General features: G+C 42.5%; 3 protein-coding genes across 7 annotated transcripts in view; 1 reads left to right on the top strand and 2 right to left on the bottom strand.

Moving 5' to 3' along the window:
• The window catches only part of LOC121956668 (junction plakoglobin a), a 182,971-nt gene extending 170,117 nt beyond the window's left edge, over positions 1-12,854 (top strand). Inside the window, exons 16-17 of the mRNA XM_042505020.2 lie at positions 197-336; positions 10,732-12,854. Coding sequence (XP_042360954.1) covers positions 197-333 — 137 coding nt within the window. The 3' untranslated portion in view covers positions 334-336; positions 10,732-12,854. The remainder of the gene's footprint in view (positions 1-196; positions 337-10,731) is intronic.
• Positions 2,642-4,308, bottom strand: LOC148186412 (uncharacterized). 3 transcript variants are annotated; one of them, XM_088069113.1, is made up of 4 exons: positions 3,796-4,308; positions 3,449-3,657; positions 3,207-3,357; positions 2,642-3,088 (listed from the first exon to the last, which is right to left on the bottom strand). In XM_088069113.1, the coding sequence occupies exons 1-4, from the start codon at positions 4,033-4,035 to the stop codon at positions 3,032-3,034; spliced, it is 657 nt and encodes a 218-aa protein (XP_087925239.1). In that variant the 5' UTR covers positions 4,036-4,308; the 3' UTR covers positions 2,642-3,031. The 3 variants fall into 3 exon arrangements, 2 of the variants coding, with proteins under 2 accessions (XP_087925239.1, XP_087925238.1); XR_015774817.1 differs by having other exon boundaries at positions 2,642-3,660; XM_088069112.1 differs by having other exon boundaries at positions 2,642-3,657.
• LOC148186413 (uncharacterized) lies at positions 5,404-7,243 on the bottom strand. Of its 3 annotated transcripts, XR_015774807.1 has the most exons (4): positions 6,736-7,243; positions 6,461-6,557; positions 6,167-6,378; positions 5,404-5,972 (listed from the first exon to the last, which is right to left on the bottom strand). XR_015774807.1 is itself a non-coding variant. In XM_088069078.1 (3 exons), the coding sequence occupies exons 1-3, from the start codon at positions 7,108-7,110 to the stop codon at positions 5,935-5,937; spliced, it is 804 nt and encodes a 267-aa protein (XP_087925204.1). In that variant the 5' UTR covers positions 7,111-7,243; the 3' UTR covers positions 5,404-5,934. The 3 variants fall into 3 exon arrangements, 2 of the variants coding, with proteins under 2 accessions (XP_087925204.1, XP_087925206.1); XM_088069078.1 differs by having other exon boundaries at positions 6,167-6,557; XM_088069080.1 differs by lacking the exon at positions 5,404-5,972 and having other exon boundaries at positions 6,125-6,378.
• Positions 12,855-16,631: the final 3,777 nt, after the last annotated feature.

Below are 16,631 nucleotides of genomic sequence, written 5' to 3' on the forward strand. Positions count from 1 at the left end.
ACTGTATCTCATTTGTTAAAAACAAAAATGTACAAAACGATGTGTGGTTTCACATTGAGATAGTTGTAGCTACTATCATTCCTCACTCACAGCTCATTAATTTTTGATAAAACAAAGAAAATATGCATATCATCAGCATGATTTGGGGGATGTTTATATGTATATATTTGGCTGATCAGTCTTGTATGTCTCTCAGAGTTAGATGGTACTTATCCTCCCTACGGCTACGCTGATCTGCCTCTGGACACCCTGCCGCTAGACCCTGACCTCCATGAGCCCTACATCCCCGACATGACCTATGACCCAAGACAGGCCTACCCTGAACCACTCTAACAGGTAACCACACACACACACACACACACACACACGCACAACCACAAGTTTGCAGTTTAGAAGTATAATTGTCTTATTTGTTTGTAAAACCTGGCCTCAAATGTTGCAATTTTAGAAATGTTTCCTGCCAAAACAACTTCCTTTGGTTCAGTATCTTCTCTGATCACTCTCACCAAATAATTACATTGCAACAACAACCATAGTAATAATCATAATAAATATTAATGCTTTTTACAGCTTTTTCCAAAATCAGGGTTGACAAAGGCAATAAAACAATTCAAAAGAAAGCAGTATTTCTTTTCTAATTTAAAAAAGTCTATCACACTGTAATTAACACTTTCTCTCAGCATTAGTAGAATATAGTTCTTAAGTACAGGCTCATACAGCAGGTGTCATTGACGTGGTGAACACAAATGAGAAACCAATGAGTGAGGTTTAACAACCGCCCATAGTTTTATCTAAATAAAAGATTAAATGGGAGGGCTAAATATTGCAGATATGTTGCCGTTGCCATCTTGCACTGGTGACATCACTGAGAGCTGGAGTCTGCGCAGTAGCAATATCCGCAGTGGGGGAGCTCCAAAACATCCATCCAACCAATCACGAGTAGCTCCACTGAATGCAAGTGCATGGATTGGCTAACCCAGCTGTCAATCATGGTGGAAAATCCCCTATATGTAGAACTGAATAGCCTAACTCATTAAAACTGAACTTATCATAAAAATGATAGCTTAAACAAACATCAAAGTGATGAGAACTGCCCTCAGTGACAGAAACCATCTTTGAGAAAAATGTATTTGGTGTGTAATTTGAGTTTTTAGTTTGGCCTATGTCCCCTTCACTAACATGGAGGGGTGGGCTTTATGACCTATACTGCAGACAGACACCAGGGGGTGATCCAGATTGAAAAGTTCCATTTTGGGAGAGTTGTCATGTTTTCCCATCTTTTATACAGTCAGTAAGGTCATCTGTTTCATTTAAATATTTGCATCTGATGTATGCTCATACTGTTCATGGTATGTTTATTGGTATGTCTCTGGATTGATCGTTTCTTCACGTTTATATCATAAAAACATGCACAGTCTGCAGTCATCCATTGGCCAGACAGTTGTTCTAAACATCGATGGACCTCTAAAGAGCCAACAAAAAAGTTCTTGAACATGGATAAAGAGTAAGACACATTTATGAAGGAGCTTACTCCAACAGTTAAATGTAGAAGTTGACCTATAGTCTTTTCTAATAACAATAGACCATTTTTTACCTCCCTTTGAACGCTGTAATTTTCACAGTTGGAATTTCAGCCTCAACAAAGATTTGCCAAAATGGTTTCAAGTGTATTAACCTTAAAACACCAACTTGTTTCAGTGCATATGCAGTAAATGGAGATCTTATAACACAAAGATGTAAGCAAGCCCAGTGATGGCTATGTGATGGGAAAGTTAAGAGGAAAACTTTCTGACACGTCTGACCTTTTTGTGATCACGCATTTTAAACATTATATCCAATGATACAGCACAGCTGTTGTAATTAACCTCTATTTATGCTGATTTTGTGAGACACTGTTGCGACCATGAAATAATGATTTGGTCAACCGGCTGTCTCTCACTCCTTACCAGATGCTGGCTGTGATGCAGTATTGTTGTTTACCAACTGAACACAGGAAAAGAGATTTAACTGGGAGTTTATTTTAGTAAATGGGCTGAAAAAAGTGCCACATAGGATTGTCCATGGGTTCCATAGTGGCCCAATGCCAGTTGCCCACGAGTGGTTTTACCCAAATGTGTTAAGGCAGTTCAAAATTGGGACCCAAAAGCAGACACCAGAAGACTGAACTGTTTAGCCGGTTTATTTTAGGAAAAAAAAGGAAAGTTGGTTGAAGGCTTGGCTGGAGTGGACAGGCTGAGGAGGTTGGATTCGGTGGAGCAGGGCAGGCGGTGGAGTGGAAGGTGGAGAAACCAAATTGGCTGCTGAAGACAGAGGTGAGGCAGGTCAAGTCTTGTAAAGTGGTGGAGCTGGCATGGAGGATCTGAGGCACAGAGGAAAAACAGGTAAACTGGTTGTCCAGGAACAAAACCACAAATGAGCCAAATAATCATAGGTAAGGAGGCCTAGATGCGTCTGTACACACAGAGACTGAACGATCTGGCGGAGTCTGGAGGTCTGAACCAGGGTTATATACACTGCAGGGCTTGATTGGAGATTAGGTGCAGGTGAGGAGAACCAGCAGCTGCAGGAGATCAGATGGGCAGGCAGGAGGAGGGAACCCAGAGTCCACGCCCAGCAACACAGAGGCAGGAGGAGAGCCAGAAGTCCCACGCCCAGCAACACAGACAGACTGAGACAAACATGACACAATAGGGAGGGGAAGAAACAACAGGAAAACACAAGGAAAGGGAGAGGCTAAGCCTAACCCCTAACAGTACCCCCCCTCTAACGGGAGCCCCCTGGCGACCCACCAGGCTTGTAGGGATGGGACCGATGAAACTCCCGCACCATCCGGGGGTCCAGAATGAAGGAACGAGGAACCCAGGACCGCTCCTCCGGTCCATATCCCTCCCAGTCAACCAGATAGTGGAGCCCCCTGCCACGCCGACGGACATCCAGAAGGCGGCGGACAGTGAAAGCCGGATGGTCATCAACAAGCCGGGGGGGTGGAGGGGGCGCGGCTGGAGGGCACAGAGGACTGACAACCACAGGTTTAAGCTGGGAGACATGGAAAGTCGGGTGGACTCGCATCGAACTGGGGAGCCGTAACCTGACAACGGTAGGGTTGATAACCTTCTCAATAGAGAATGGGCCCAGATAACGAGGTGACAACTTCTTTGAATCTGCCTTAATAGGAATATGCTTCGAGGACAACCAAACAGTCTGACCTGGTTCATATCGTGGAGCTGATGTTCGGTGCTGGTCTGCCAAGTGCTTGTTGTGGCTGGAGGTTCGGAGGAGTGCTGCACGGGTGTCCTTCCAGACCTTACGGCACCGGCGAAGATGATGCTGCACAGAAGGAACAGCCAACTCGCTCTCCTGGGAAGGGAACAGAGGTGGTTGATAACCAAGAGAAGCTTCAAAAGGTGACATACCTGTGGCTGCACTGGTCAGGGAGTTGTGCGCATACTCAATCCAGGCTAAGTGGGTGCTCCAAGCTGGCAGGGTTTGAAGCAGCAACACAGCGTAGTGCTGACTCCAGATCTTGATTAGCTCTCTCAGTCTGGCCATTTGTTTGAGGATGAAATCCAGAGGAGAGGCTAACTGATGCACCAAGGGCTTGACAGAAGGCTTTCCAAACTTGAGAGATAAACTGAGGGCCTCGATCAGATACAATATCTACTGGGATACCATGGAGACGAAACACCTGATTAATCATAAGGTCGGCAGTTTCTTTGGCTGAAGGAAGTTTAGGCAAAGCAACAAAATGAACTGCCTTGGAAAAACGGTCAACTATGGTCAGTATAGTAGTGTTACCATTGGAAGGGGGTAGGCCGGTGACGAAATCCAAAGCGATGTGTGACCAAGGGCGACTGGGAACAGGTAGAGGACGGAGCAGGCCAGCAGGGGGGCGGTGCGAAGACTTTCCTCGGGCACAAACTGTGCAGGCAGTGACGAAGGCACGGGTGTCTGAGTCCATGGTGGGCCACCAGAAATATCTCTTGAGCAGCGTGAGAGTACGATTAATCCCTGGATGGCAGGAGAACCGTGAAGCATGCACCCACTGCAGGACCTGTGAACGAGACAGAATCTGGGACAAACAGACAGTTAGGGGGACCAGTTCCTGATCTGGCTCATCCTTCTGAGCTTCTCTCACAGCTGACTCAATCTCCCAAGTTATAGCAGCTACAACACATTCAGCTGGGAGAATTGTGTCTGGACAGCAGGTTGCGTCTTCCTCCATGTGTTGACGTGAGAGGGAATCTGGCTTCAAATTGCGGGAGCCAGGGCGGTAAGTAAGAATGAAATTGAACCTGCTGAAAAACAGTGCCCAGCTTAGAGCTTGGCGAGAGTTCAGTCGCCATGGATTGAAGGTAAGCAAGGTTTTTATGGTCGGTCCACACCACAAATGGTTGTTCAGCCCCCTCCAGCCAGTGTCTCCATTCTTCAAGGGCAAGTTTAACAGCCAGAAGTTCTCGGTTACCAACATCATAATTGCGCTCAGCTGGAGACAGACGTCGAGAAAAGTAGGCACAGGGATGGAGCTTCTGATCTGGTTCAAGGCGCTGAGACAAGACTGCCCCTACTCCTGTGTCGGATGCATCCACCTCTACAACGAACTGCCGGGATGGGTCTGGCTGCATCAGGACAGGCGCTGAGGTGAAGAGATTCTTCAACTCCTTGAAGGCAACCCCCTGCCTCAGAGTCCAGGAGAATGGAACTGAAGAGGAGGTTAGGCTAGTAAGTGGTGCAGCAACACGGCTGAAATCCCTAATGAACCTCCTGTAGAAATTTCATGGGCCAAGGAATCTCTGAAGCTGTTTTCTGGTGGTGGGTTGTGGCCATTCAGCAACTGCTCTGATCTTTTCTGGATCCGTCTTCACCTGCCCGCTCTCAATAATGTACCCAAGGAAACTCACAGAGCTGGAGTGGAATACACATTTCTCTGCTTTGACAAACAGTTTATTCTCCATAAGTCGCTGCAGAACCTGACGGACATGGAAGATATGTTCTGACTGGGTCTTGGAAACCAGAATGTCATCAAGATAGACAAATACAAAGCGATTTAGAGAATCTCTCAACACATCATTCACCAAAGCCTGGAAGACGGCAGGTGCGATTTGTCAGGCCAAATGGCATCACCAAGTACTCAAATGGCCCAGTGGAGTATTGAAGGCCGTCTTCCATTCATCTCCTTCTCTTATGCTAACCAGGTGATATGTTCCGTAGATCCAGCTTCAGAATATGGTGGCACCTTGGAGAGGTTCAAAGCAGACGTGAGTAATGGCAGGGGATACTTTGTTCTTCACTGCAGATATTGTTCAAACCTCGGAAGTCAATGCAGGGGCATAAGGTCTTATCCTTCTTATCCACAAAGAAGAAACCAGCACCGAGAGGGGAGGAGGAAGGCTGATTATGCAGCTGCCAGAGATTCCTTGATATACTTCTCCATGGCCTCTCTTTCGGGTTGAGACAGGTTATACAAGCGGCTAGATGGCAAAGGAGCACCAGGGAGGAGATCAATGGCACAGTCGTAAGGTCTGTGGGGAGGCAGAGAAAGAGCACGATTTTTACTGAAAACCTCACCAAGGTCATGGTAATCAGCAGGTACGGAAGACAAATCTGGAGGCTCAGGACCGGGTAATACCACAGCACCCTCTGTGGGAGGCAAAGCAGACTGCAAACATGATGAATGGCAAAATGAACTCCAACTCACAATCCTCCCGGCAGACCAATCAATGTGGGGGTTATGACATTTTAACCATGGGTGTCCCAGCAGCAATGGTGTTTTGGGAGCAGAAATAATGTTAAACCTGATTGTTTCTCTGTGATTTCCTGAGAGTACCAAGGTGATGGGTTCAGTTTGTTGGGTGACATGAGCCAGCAATCTTCCATCCAGGGCATTGGCAGTGAGGGGTCTTTCCAGAGGTTCCAGGGCTATTCCAGACTGAATGGCTACTCATAATCCAGAAAGTTCTCTTCCGCACCAGAATCTACCAAGGCGAAAAGAGGCAAGTTTAGTTGGTTACAACAGATTGTGGCTTGTATCTGTAATCGTGGCTTGGATGGGGAGGAAGATCTTGTCTGGCCCACCAGTACCCCCACTTCTACTGATGAGCCCTGTCTTTTGGCCGAATAGGGCAGGTTGCCAGAAAATGTCCCATTTGGCCACAATAAATGCACTCACCAGCCCTGATTCTCCGAAGACGCTCCTCAGGCGTTATATGGGCACGCCCCAACTGCATAGGTTCCTCCTCGGGAGGTGAAACAGTGGCACTAACAGAGGAACTCACAGAAGGCTGGATTCTTGTAGATGTTGAGGGCAGAGGACGAGAAGCAGATGGCTGCTGAGAACGTCTGAATCTTTCTGCACGACGTTCACGTAGACGGTTGTCGATCCTAATGGCAAGCGAAACCAAAGAACACAAGTCAGCAGGTTCGTCACGGGTTGCCAATTCATCCTTCATTTGCTCACTTAAACCTTTAACAAATACTCCTCGCAGAGCTTCCTCATTCCACTTGGCATCAGCAGAATAGGTCCAAAAATCAACAGAATAATCAGCCACACTCCTGTTACCCTGCCGAAGATTCAACAGGCAGTTAGATGAATTGCCTTGATAGTCAGGATGATCAAACACAGCTTTTCATTTTATGAACAAAATCCTCATAAGACCAGGTTCCCACAGATTGACTTGAATAAATTGCCTCCGCCCAAGCCAAAGCTCTTCCTCGTAATAATCCCAGTGAATATTGTACCTTAGATTGGTCCGAAGTAAATGCTTGAGGCCGTTGCTGGAAAACCATGGCACATTGCAGGAGAAATCCTCGGCACTTGTCCATTTGTCCGGAGAAGGGCTCTGGGTCAGTGGCATAGGAATCCCGAGGTGGAGGTGGCGTAGCAGCAGCAGCAGGTGGAACGGACTGAGGAGGTTGAGCTGGGAACGCTGAAGGAGTGAGCAGGGACGTGAGTAGAGACACTTGGTGTGTAAGTTCAGATATTTGATTTACCATGCTTTGGCTGCTTTCGGAGAGTGCTCGGAGATGTTGCTGATGTTGTCCTAATAACTGACCATGACTGGAGACGGCTTTCTGTAAATTTACAGTTTCAGGGTCTGTGTCTGCTGGGTCCATGTTGGCCAGATCGTTCTGTTAAGGCAGTTCAAAATTGGGACCCAAAAGCAGACACCAGAAGACTGAACTGTTTAGCCGGTTTATTTTAGGAAAAAAAAGGAAAGTTGGTTGAAGGCTTGGCTGGAGTGGACAGGCTGAGGACGTTGATCTGTGGAGCAGGGCAGGCGGTGGAGTGGAAGGTGGAGAAACCAAATTGGCTGCTGAAGACAGAGGTGAGGCAGGTCAAGTCTTGTAAAGTGGTGGAGCTGGCATGGAGGATCTGAGGCACAGAGGAAAAACAGGTAAACTGGTTGTCCAGGAACAAAACCACAAATGAGCCAAATAATCATAGGTAAGGAGGCCTAGACGTCTGTACCGCTACAGAGACTGAACGATCTGGCGGAGTCTGGAGGTCTGAACCAGGGTTATATACACTGCAGGGCTTGATTGGAGATTAGGTGCAGGTGAGGAGAACCAGCAGCTGCAGGAGATCAGATGGGCAGGCAGGAGGAGGGAACCCAGAGTCCACGCCCAGCAACACAGAGGCAGGAGGAGAGAGCCAGAAGTCCACGCCCAGCAACACAGACAGACTGAGACAAACATGACACAATAGGGAGGGGAAGAAACAACAGGAAAACACAAGGAAAGGGAGAGGCTAAGCCTAACCCCTAACAAAATGGGCCCCACATAAGATGCCCATTTTAGGCCCATATCCTCTTGTTACCCGGGAAGACCTAGCATAGCCCATGTAGGGCCCACATGGGTAACAAATGTTGGCTGGGATGTTTTTCAGGGTTTTCAAGTTTCACAAGTTTTTTCTACATTAAAACAGTATTTCAAGTTTTAAGTTAATTTTAACAAAGTCGGGATTTCCAAACCTTTTAAAAACAGACCTTTGAGGTTTTTGTTTGCCCTGCAGGCAGCTACATATTTGCATAAATCTAAAATTAAAACCATACTAGATTGAACATTTCATTCTTTTTGCTGTAGAAAGTTAAGGTTTCCTTTTTCCATTTCCCTACGTTGTATGCAAGTAATAATGTCATGACGCCGCAGTGCCTGTAGTGCAAACACACATGGTGGCACAAGAGGAATGAATGATGAATCTATCACAAAAACTTTGCACTCATGTTAAAAAAATATTTTCTATATGTTTCTACATTTACAAATATTATTGATCAAATTTTTAATTTATTTTTTTTTATTTTAGACTTTTTTTGATTTTTGTATATTTTTTAGTGAATATTTACACTTTTATCATATATTATGGCTAATTGACTTATACATCCTTTTAGCCTATGCTTTACCAGTTTTAGTAATATAAAGGTTTTGAAGATACAACAATAAACACAAATACCAATGTAGGCACTGGTGAATCATTTCTATCGCAGAGTTCAGATGGTTAAACGTCTTCTAAGTGAGAACAATAGTCTCTGTCTTTTAGGTAGAGAATAAGAAAAAATACGATTTTGCAGGTTAGATTTCATCAGGAGAATTCTTTGGTTAGTAGAAGATACCTCTTGTTAGAGTCAGGGTAGCAGAGGTTTTAGTAGTTCGGGTTATATTTCATAGCACTCTGGTTAAGACAGCATAAAAACACACTTCCCAAAATGTCAGTGTTCATTTACATAAAGAATGTGCTCTCATACATGACAGCAACGTGCTGACATAATATCCAGACAAAGTAAGTAATATTTGCCAAAGTAAGTAAGAGTGGCACCTTCACAGATCTGTCAGTGGGGTTCCAGCCAGCTGGCGTCTCCGTGCTGGAGTAAGTAATTCAGTATCTGTTGGCTCGCATCAGGAAAGCCTCTTCAGCTGTGGTTGACTAGTGAAGTGTTCCAGGCATTTAACCTTTGTATGACTCTCATGTAACACTAACAACTCTCACAATAACAGGCATGTGGCCTGATGACCCACATATGACCACAGCCACCCTCAGTGTGTGCGCAATTTCCACGTTGTCATTATGAAAGCATCTCTGTTTCGCAGAATATGGCTTTTACACCAACATAATAAAAAGAAGGGGCGAATGGACGCACCCTTGAGGTTAGCCTATAAAAATTAATATGGAGTCAGAAAAATGGCCATTTACAAAGAGCCTCTGCTCTCTGACAGGTAAGAAGTCTAAGATCTATAAAACAAGTTGGTGGGGCAAGTTAAAATCACACAGCAGCCTGTCTATTAAGAGATGTGGTTGCATTATACTGAATGCTGTAGAAAGTTCACAAACAGAAGCCTAGCATGGGCTTGTGGTTTTTCTAAATGTTTGTATAAGCTAGTCAGTATATAAATACGTGGGATGTATGAGAGATTTCCGGAAGGCAATAGTTTACGATTTCACAAAGGAATTGAGGATTCAAAACTTCTGGATGATCTGCTCAACTTTTGAAGAGTCATGTGATGCAATAATACCCCTTGCAGCTCCTGCTGCATCATGAGGGAGCCAGTTCTTACTGACATACATAAGGGAAGAAAAACAGTTATGTCATGGAACAAAACATTAAACATGTCTTAACTGATATAAACAAATGTTTTACATCAAAATTCATCTTTATATCAAAATACTTTGTAGTAAAATCCATTATCATTCTACATAACCACCCTCAGTGGTGAATGATAAAAATGCAAAATGAGCTGGCTTTATTAAGCAATAATGTGTGGGGCCAGATATTGTATATTTTGAACAACAAGCTGAGGGCCGTTTAAAATTGGTCTGAGGGCTGTACTTTGGACATGCCTGTTCTACATCATTGCTGCGGATGAGTTTACAGTGGCGTTAAAAGCCTGTTACATGAATACAGAATCTTAAGGGGTACAGTCTGCGTCAGAATCAGATGCCGAGGGCCATTGACCAAGCTGCCATATTTGACGCCTTGGGAATTAGAAGGGGTTGTTATTGGTGAGTGTTAGAGGTGTTGGTAGATGTAGTTAGCTGTTTCCACTTTCTTTCAGTCTTAGAGCTAAGCAAGGCTCACCACATCTAGATACCAGCTCAGCACTGGATATACAGACATAAGATTCATATTGTTCTTTTCACCCTGCTCTGTAAAGTATGTTTGTGCTTTCAAGAACAGTGTATAAGATTTGAGGGGATTTAGTGACATCTAGCGGTGAGGATTGCAGATTGTAACCAGGTGAAACTTCTCCTAGTTAGAATTTATTCAGTGTTCACTGCTCAGGGATCTCCCTCTCCAAAGGAGAATCAAGTATTTTCACATTTTAAAAAAAGCACTGTTTTTCCCATGCAGCTTATTATTGATATCTGTTAACTACGGTGGCTCATGAAAATGCAAATGTCCCTGTCTAGAGCTAGTGTTTGGTTTGTCCCTTCTGGGCTACTGTAGAAACATGGCAGTGCAACATGTTGATCTTTGTAGATGAGGATCTTTGTAGCTATAAACAAGTCTTTTTTAAAGTAACAGAAACAGAACAGTCCCCATTTTCATGTAATTATCTACCAAATAAAATATAGCTATTTTGTTATATTCAATTTCTGCCAATAGGTCCCCCTAAATCCAACACATTGGAGCTTCAACTTATCCAGTCACATTGCAGATATTCACCTTCTACGTATCTTGTAGAAACCAGTTTAGCTGATGATCAAGTTTGAGAATATATGCTCTTTTTTCTGCATTGCAGGAGAATGAAAAAGAGATGCTGATAGCGAATGAACAAATCACGGCAAGAGAGACTGGCGGAAACGATGGAAGAAGAGGGAGACTGGAGTTTTTAATCACAAAGGGAATCATCCTTTTCCAACAAGTGGAGAAAAAAAATCCCATTTGGCAATCAAGAACTACCAAAAGAGGTTGCTTATTAAAAAAGAGATTTATTGTTTCTGTAAATGAAAAATGTAACTTTGTTATAATGTTTTACTGTGGGGGTGGAAGTGGGGGGGTGTCTGACGTTTTGAGGCATTGTTACACGGGTAACTTTTTGAAGCAATCAAAATTAGGTAAGAACGCATTATGTTAACAGTTTGGGATGTGCGAGGCAAGTAGGGGTGGCTTAACCAGCTGATGATCCTTAACAAATCTGTTATTATTTCATCTGGAAAGGATTTACAAGTTAAGAGAGTATTTTGATTCGCTGAAATGTTATGCCATCACTGTTAAAGTATGATGCTGGTGATGTAATGCCTGTTGTAATATTAGTTGTTATATACAGATATATTTTTCCCCACATGTGGATACCTCATGGGAAACACCCTTTATTAGTCAGGAAAAAGTTACATTGTATCAAAGTTAACTCTAACCCCCAGTTTAACCAAATGTTTTACTGACATCACAAAAATGCATTTACTATAAAAACTATTACCAACTCCGAGATCTCTGCCTGCAAAACATGCAGCGTCTAACAGGAGTAGACTTGTCCCGGATTGGAATCATTGCCAATCCCCATTGCTACCAAATGCTACCCGTGTATCCCAGCCTTTAGCTGCTGTCTTTTAGATGTCTCCTCTGTGTATTTGAACAGTGCACATGTCCCAGGGTGTCCATGTGTGGTTGTTGCATGGTAGTATTGTGTACTCATTGAAATATTCTTCACCTTTACACACTGAGAAACAAACGAACAAAGAAAAAAAAGACAGGTTTTTACAAGCCATTGTGGATTACAACGGCCATTTGGAAAGCCACAGTGAGGAACTGGACTACAAATCCCACCATGTCCCAGCCTCACTTTCACCAAGCGGATATTCTGTTCAAATGTCCATAGGACTGCAAATCCCGTTGGCATCTTTGGCATCAGACTACAAATCCCATAATTCTCCACTTACACCCAGTTGGAGTGACACTTTACAGTGGGAATGGACCAAAGCTCTCTGATTGGCTTGTACACACCTTTGTTGGGGCCATGGAGTACATCGCAGTGTAAATTTACAACAATATCTGCACTGATGCCAGATGACTTTTGTACAAGGGTTGGTGGATCAAAGCAATTGGTCGATAATTGTATGTCACTGTCAGGAGAGTGGTGCAAGCTCCAATAGCATTACAATACGTGCTGCTGATCACAACATTTATTAAAGATTCAGTCTCTGATTGGTGTGCAGCACCTTTTCTACCTAACCATCACTTCATAGTACCGTCTACATGGTCTGCATTTAAGTAGCTGCAGTTAGAATGTGGACATTGTGGGCAGTTGGGGCAAAGAATGCTCTGTGCACCAGAGGCTACAGTGCTTGTACAGTACACAGCTGCTGTTTTTGGTTGCAATACCAGATACAGCAGCCCTAGCCTGCAATGTTAAGAAAGCACAACTATAATGTCTTATCAATTGCTGAGGCAATCTATACCACAGCTATACTGTTCCTGAATCTCAACATCATTAAATTTTGTTATTTTAACCTGTTTTTGGCAGACATTTCTTTTGCTCTTATGGAGGACTGTCTAAATATGTGGAAAATTAAAAATGGCAAGATTAAAAGAAAGTTAAAAACATTTTAAAAATTAAGTAAAAAAAAAATATAGATTGTAACATATATATTTCCTCCCATATGTATTATCTTTGTCATAATTACACGAAAACATTTAAGGATTTTTTTTTTTTAATGTGGCATGGGAAACTCATGTTACAATGAAAAACCATCCAGTTATCAAAGACAAAATGCCAGATACTTTCACTTAACCCTTTGAAACCTGAGCAACTTGGCTTGATTTCTTTCAAAAACGTGGGAAGAAGGCAGCAATAAAAGAAGTAATAACCCAAAAATAGCAAGAACTAAGTAATTAGGAAAGAAAAATACCTGAAAAACAAAACATGAAAGAAAGTAAAAACAAAACAAAACAAAAAAGGAAATGACCTTGGAAAAGTGCTTAAAATCATAATAATTCTGTAACATAATTTTAGATATGTAAATTTGTTTATTATAAGTATAGCTTTGGACATTGTTCCCTAGCTTTAAAAAAAATGTTTCTACTAATTTCTTTCAATTCATGGAGCATTTCTTATCAAATTCTTAATTGCCTTTTTTCCCCATGTTTTTGAAAGAAATAACACCAATTTCCTCAGGCCGATTAGAAGATGAATGAATGGATGAGCCTTTAATCTTCCACAGTAAAGGGAAATGATTGATTATTGGTGTTGCTTTTCTTACCTTGAGCCAATTATACACTGTACGATTTTAGCCATTTTTTGACCCAATTTCTTTCGATGCACAACTCATTTTAGAATTGGACCAAATTCCATCTTAGTCCTACATGGTTTGCTCTGCAGTGTACGGGGGGGCAAGGACTGATCATCTGCTCCAGAGAGACTATTGGATGGTTGGATATATTTCTGACATGTCAGAAAGTTTGGATGGCTGATGCAGGCTTTCGCACAGTTAAAGCAGAGCCACAAGTCGATTCCCCAATGTCAGTGCCTTTTTTTCTCCACTGTGCCTGCGTAAAGTAGCAAACAGAGCATCTGAAAATGCCATAGCAACCGCACAAGGACAAATGGACAAGCCATACTGTACACATCTTCCATGCCATCTGCAGGTCCATTTGTGCCTGCACCTCTTTTCTTGGAGGTTTCGGCACACAGCATTACATAGATAATCAAGGCAGCACGCTTCTGTCTTGTTAGCATTGTTGCAAATAACTGTCTTTCAAACTAATCTTTATTGACAATTGTCAATAGCCCGGACAGTCCACGGAAGCTGATGGGCTGTTTTTACATGTACAATGTGAGCTCTCAGGCCAGACCAAGCAACATTTCTAAAATCGTACAGTGTATGTCCAGCTTTAGGCTGTTGGTTGTGTTGTTTATGAGATAATAAAAGGTTACTTCTGATGCTGGGACCCTGACAACATCAGGTTCTATAGGGCAGGAGACACGAACTGTCAGATGACAAGAAAGACTGAACCTGCTTTGTTTTAAACGTGTAGTATAGTCTGATTTTTCCAGCTTGTTGCCCCATGGGACTTAATTTTAGTGCTGGTGCAGAGTTGCCACATCCCAGCAACTTGTTTTAATAGAACTGATGGCTAAAGCTACGAAAATAAAACCCAAGTTGGAAAAAAGACAGAGTGCCACCATTCATCAAGAGTGAATAGAGAGAGTGTTGCAGAGAAGTGAGAACATTCTAGGACCTTTCACAGTACAGCAAGCCTAGGGCCAACACTGTGACTAGCCCTGTTAGCCTGGCACTTTCAGTCTGTTGATTAGTGAGAATGTTTGTTACAGCCAAGAGTAAACTAAACCTAGCCAAGGGTTCTCTCCAAAAACACTACGTTGAGATGGGAAGAGAATTAAAGGAATGGATTATTCGTTGCACAGTCACATCCCAATGAGGCATGTGCTGTGATGGTAAACCTGAACAGTACTATTCAAGACTGTAACATTAACTTGAGACTTACAAGTTGCAAGTATAGAATTACACTTTTCCACTGCAGTACTCACATTCGTTTACAAGTTGTCTTTCAGAGCAAAATATTTTGTTTGTTATTATGTTATTAAAAAGGCAACAGCAGAACCAATAGTCTGTTTGTAGGCATTCTGTGTGTGAAACCACTTCAAATTTGTTTGTGTTGCTCCACTGCATGCATGGAATCATTTATTTTCCTATGCCCTTCTTTCAACTCTTTTTTTCATCCGCACTGTTTGACTGTGTGTTGTATCCCAGTCTGCCAGACGTTGATAAATCCTCTGCTCCTCCTTTTGTTTTCTAACAGCTCCCTCTGAATGGACTCCTCTCCCTAACAGTAATGTGGGCCTGGACATTTTAATTTGGCCAACAAGTGTTCTCCATTGTTGTTGTTGTTGCCTTTTTTAAGCCTTGATCGTCGTACATTTCTGCAAACCACACACATTATATTTGTACTATATTGTTTAGTGGATACTTTAATACTTTATTCATTTATGTTTCAACAATACTGTCGTTAACATCTGATTAAGATCAGACAAAAAAAGCCTAATATACCTAATATAACAACATCTGGCATGGGAACACCCCATAAATCCCCAGGAGGAGCTGAAAAAATGTTGCTGGGGGAAGGGATGTCTGGATTACCTTCCTCAGCCTGTAGTCCCATGGCCCAATGCAACAATGGATTGCAAAAAGCACTCATGTTTAGTTGCTAAAAAGCTGTTGAGAACACAGCGCTAATTTAAAAATAATGCAAGAACCATTGAAATCAGCTCATATACTACATCGCTTTAGAAACACTGATATGATGTATATATGAAACGTACAAATGGAACATATCATATCATAAATGCACAATGCTAATATTTCCTTCTGGCATCTGTGCTGGCACCACTATGTAGAATTACCTTAGTTTTAGAACTAGTTTTAAATTTAGAGCAGCTTAAGAGATTGCATTTAAAAAGTAAAAACAGGCCAAATCACATGAACAAGCAAGTTTTAAAGTCCCAACATGCCAAACCGATTGTAGGCCGTTGATCAGTGTTTGACTGTAGGTGAGACCCTGAGTCGCTGTGATGTGTCCTGCGCCATTGATCTGCGTCCACTTTTTTCTGCCAGTTCCTTATGTTGAATTAGCGGTGGAGACAGCGTTAACCCATTGGTGAAGAAAATCACTGGCAGTTCAGCTCAGCACCTGAGAAGAGAAATGGAAGTGGGGGAAGCAAAGGGCTGAAGTCAAGAAGGTGTGAGCTTAAATTAAATTAGTTAAATTTTTCTTTACCTATTGAGCTCTTTAGCATAAACGTTTCCTGCTTTTTGGCCGTTGGTTGTAGTCTTTGTGGTATGTTCATGTACAACTTTTTTGACAAAACACAGGGGACATGAGGTGACACAGAAGTTGGCCTTCTCTGCTAGTTCTTTGATGTCAGTTTGGTGTGTCTGGGCCTTTTAAGTGACAAATATTTATAAAAGTCATGAATGCATGTGTTTTTACATGCACTGTTTTGTATTCACGCAGATTGATTTAAAAACACAAAGGAAAGACTTTCGTTTTTAGTAGGAATGTTTTCATGCAGAAGGTCACTGACCGAGGAGTTCAGAGTGGGAATGTGTTGACAGTACATGCTGAAAGTGATAATAGAAACGTCTTTGCACTTTTTTCACCAAGAAAGGAAATGTTGGTGTATCTGACACTCGGCGTATGTAATTCTCCAGAGTGATTTATTGAAAACTGCTGAACATATGAAGATGACATTTGCTGTAAATATTCGTGGTTCGTACCATAGCATTATTCCTGCTGACTAAATCCTTCAGTTCCAAAATTAGGTCTAAACTTTCTTTTAAGCTTTGGTTGATGGTGAGAAATTTTTCGTGAAATTTACTTTGGATATTAAGAGAAGCTGATAGACTCTGGAAATTTGCCATGGCCTGCAGCAACCAATAATTTAATAATTTCCTAAAGGGGAGGAGGGTAAATATATATATATATATATATATATATATGAACCCCAATATGAACAAATAAATGACTGAATAAATGAACTGACTGCCCACCCACATGAACAAGCCACCGACCACGTCTGGTGGCTGCTCTGGATGGGTGGATGGTCTGCGTAACAAACATTAAGAATTTAAAGAGAAATGGAATTGAGTTAGAGAGGTGGGGTAGGGGTGGGAAAGGAGGGGA

This window comes from Plectropomus leopardus, chromosome 18 (genome assembly GCF_026936395.1).
Source record: "Plectropomus leopardus strain MGB_pleo_1.0 chromosome 18, ASM2693639v1, whole genome shotgun sequence".
Lineage (NCBI taxonomy): Eukaryota > Metazoa > Chordata > Actinopteri > Perciformes > Serranidae > Plectropomus > Plectropomus leopardus.

Coding starts and splice junctions, on each gene's coding strand:
- LOC148186413 (XM_088069078.1), bottom strand. CDS start 7,110: ATGGACCCAGCAGACACAGACCCTGAAACTGTAAATTTACAGAAAGCC. Junction 6,558..6,735: donor TTACTTCGGACCAATCTAAG/GTACAATATTCA, acceptor AATCTTCGGCAG/GGTAACAGGAGTGTGGCTGA. Junction 5,973..6,166: donor TCTTCGGAGAATCAGGGCTG/GTGAGTGCATTT, acceptor TCGCCTTGGTAG/ATTCTGGTGCGGAAGAGAAC.
- LOC148186412 (XM_088069112.1), bottom strand. CDS start 4,035: ATGCTTCACGGTTCTCCTGCCATCCAGGGATTAATCGTACTCTCACGC. Junction 3,658..3,795: donor CGGCCTACCCCCTTCCAATG/GTAACACTACTA, acceptor GTATCCCAGTAG/ATATTGTATCTGATCGAGGC.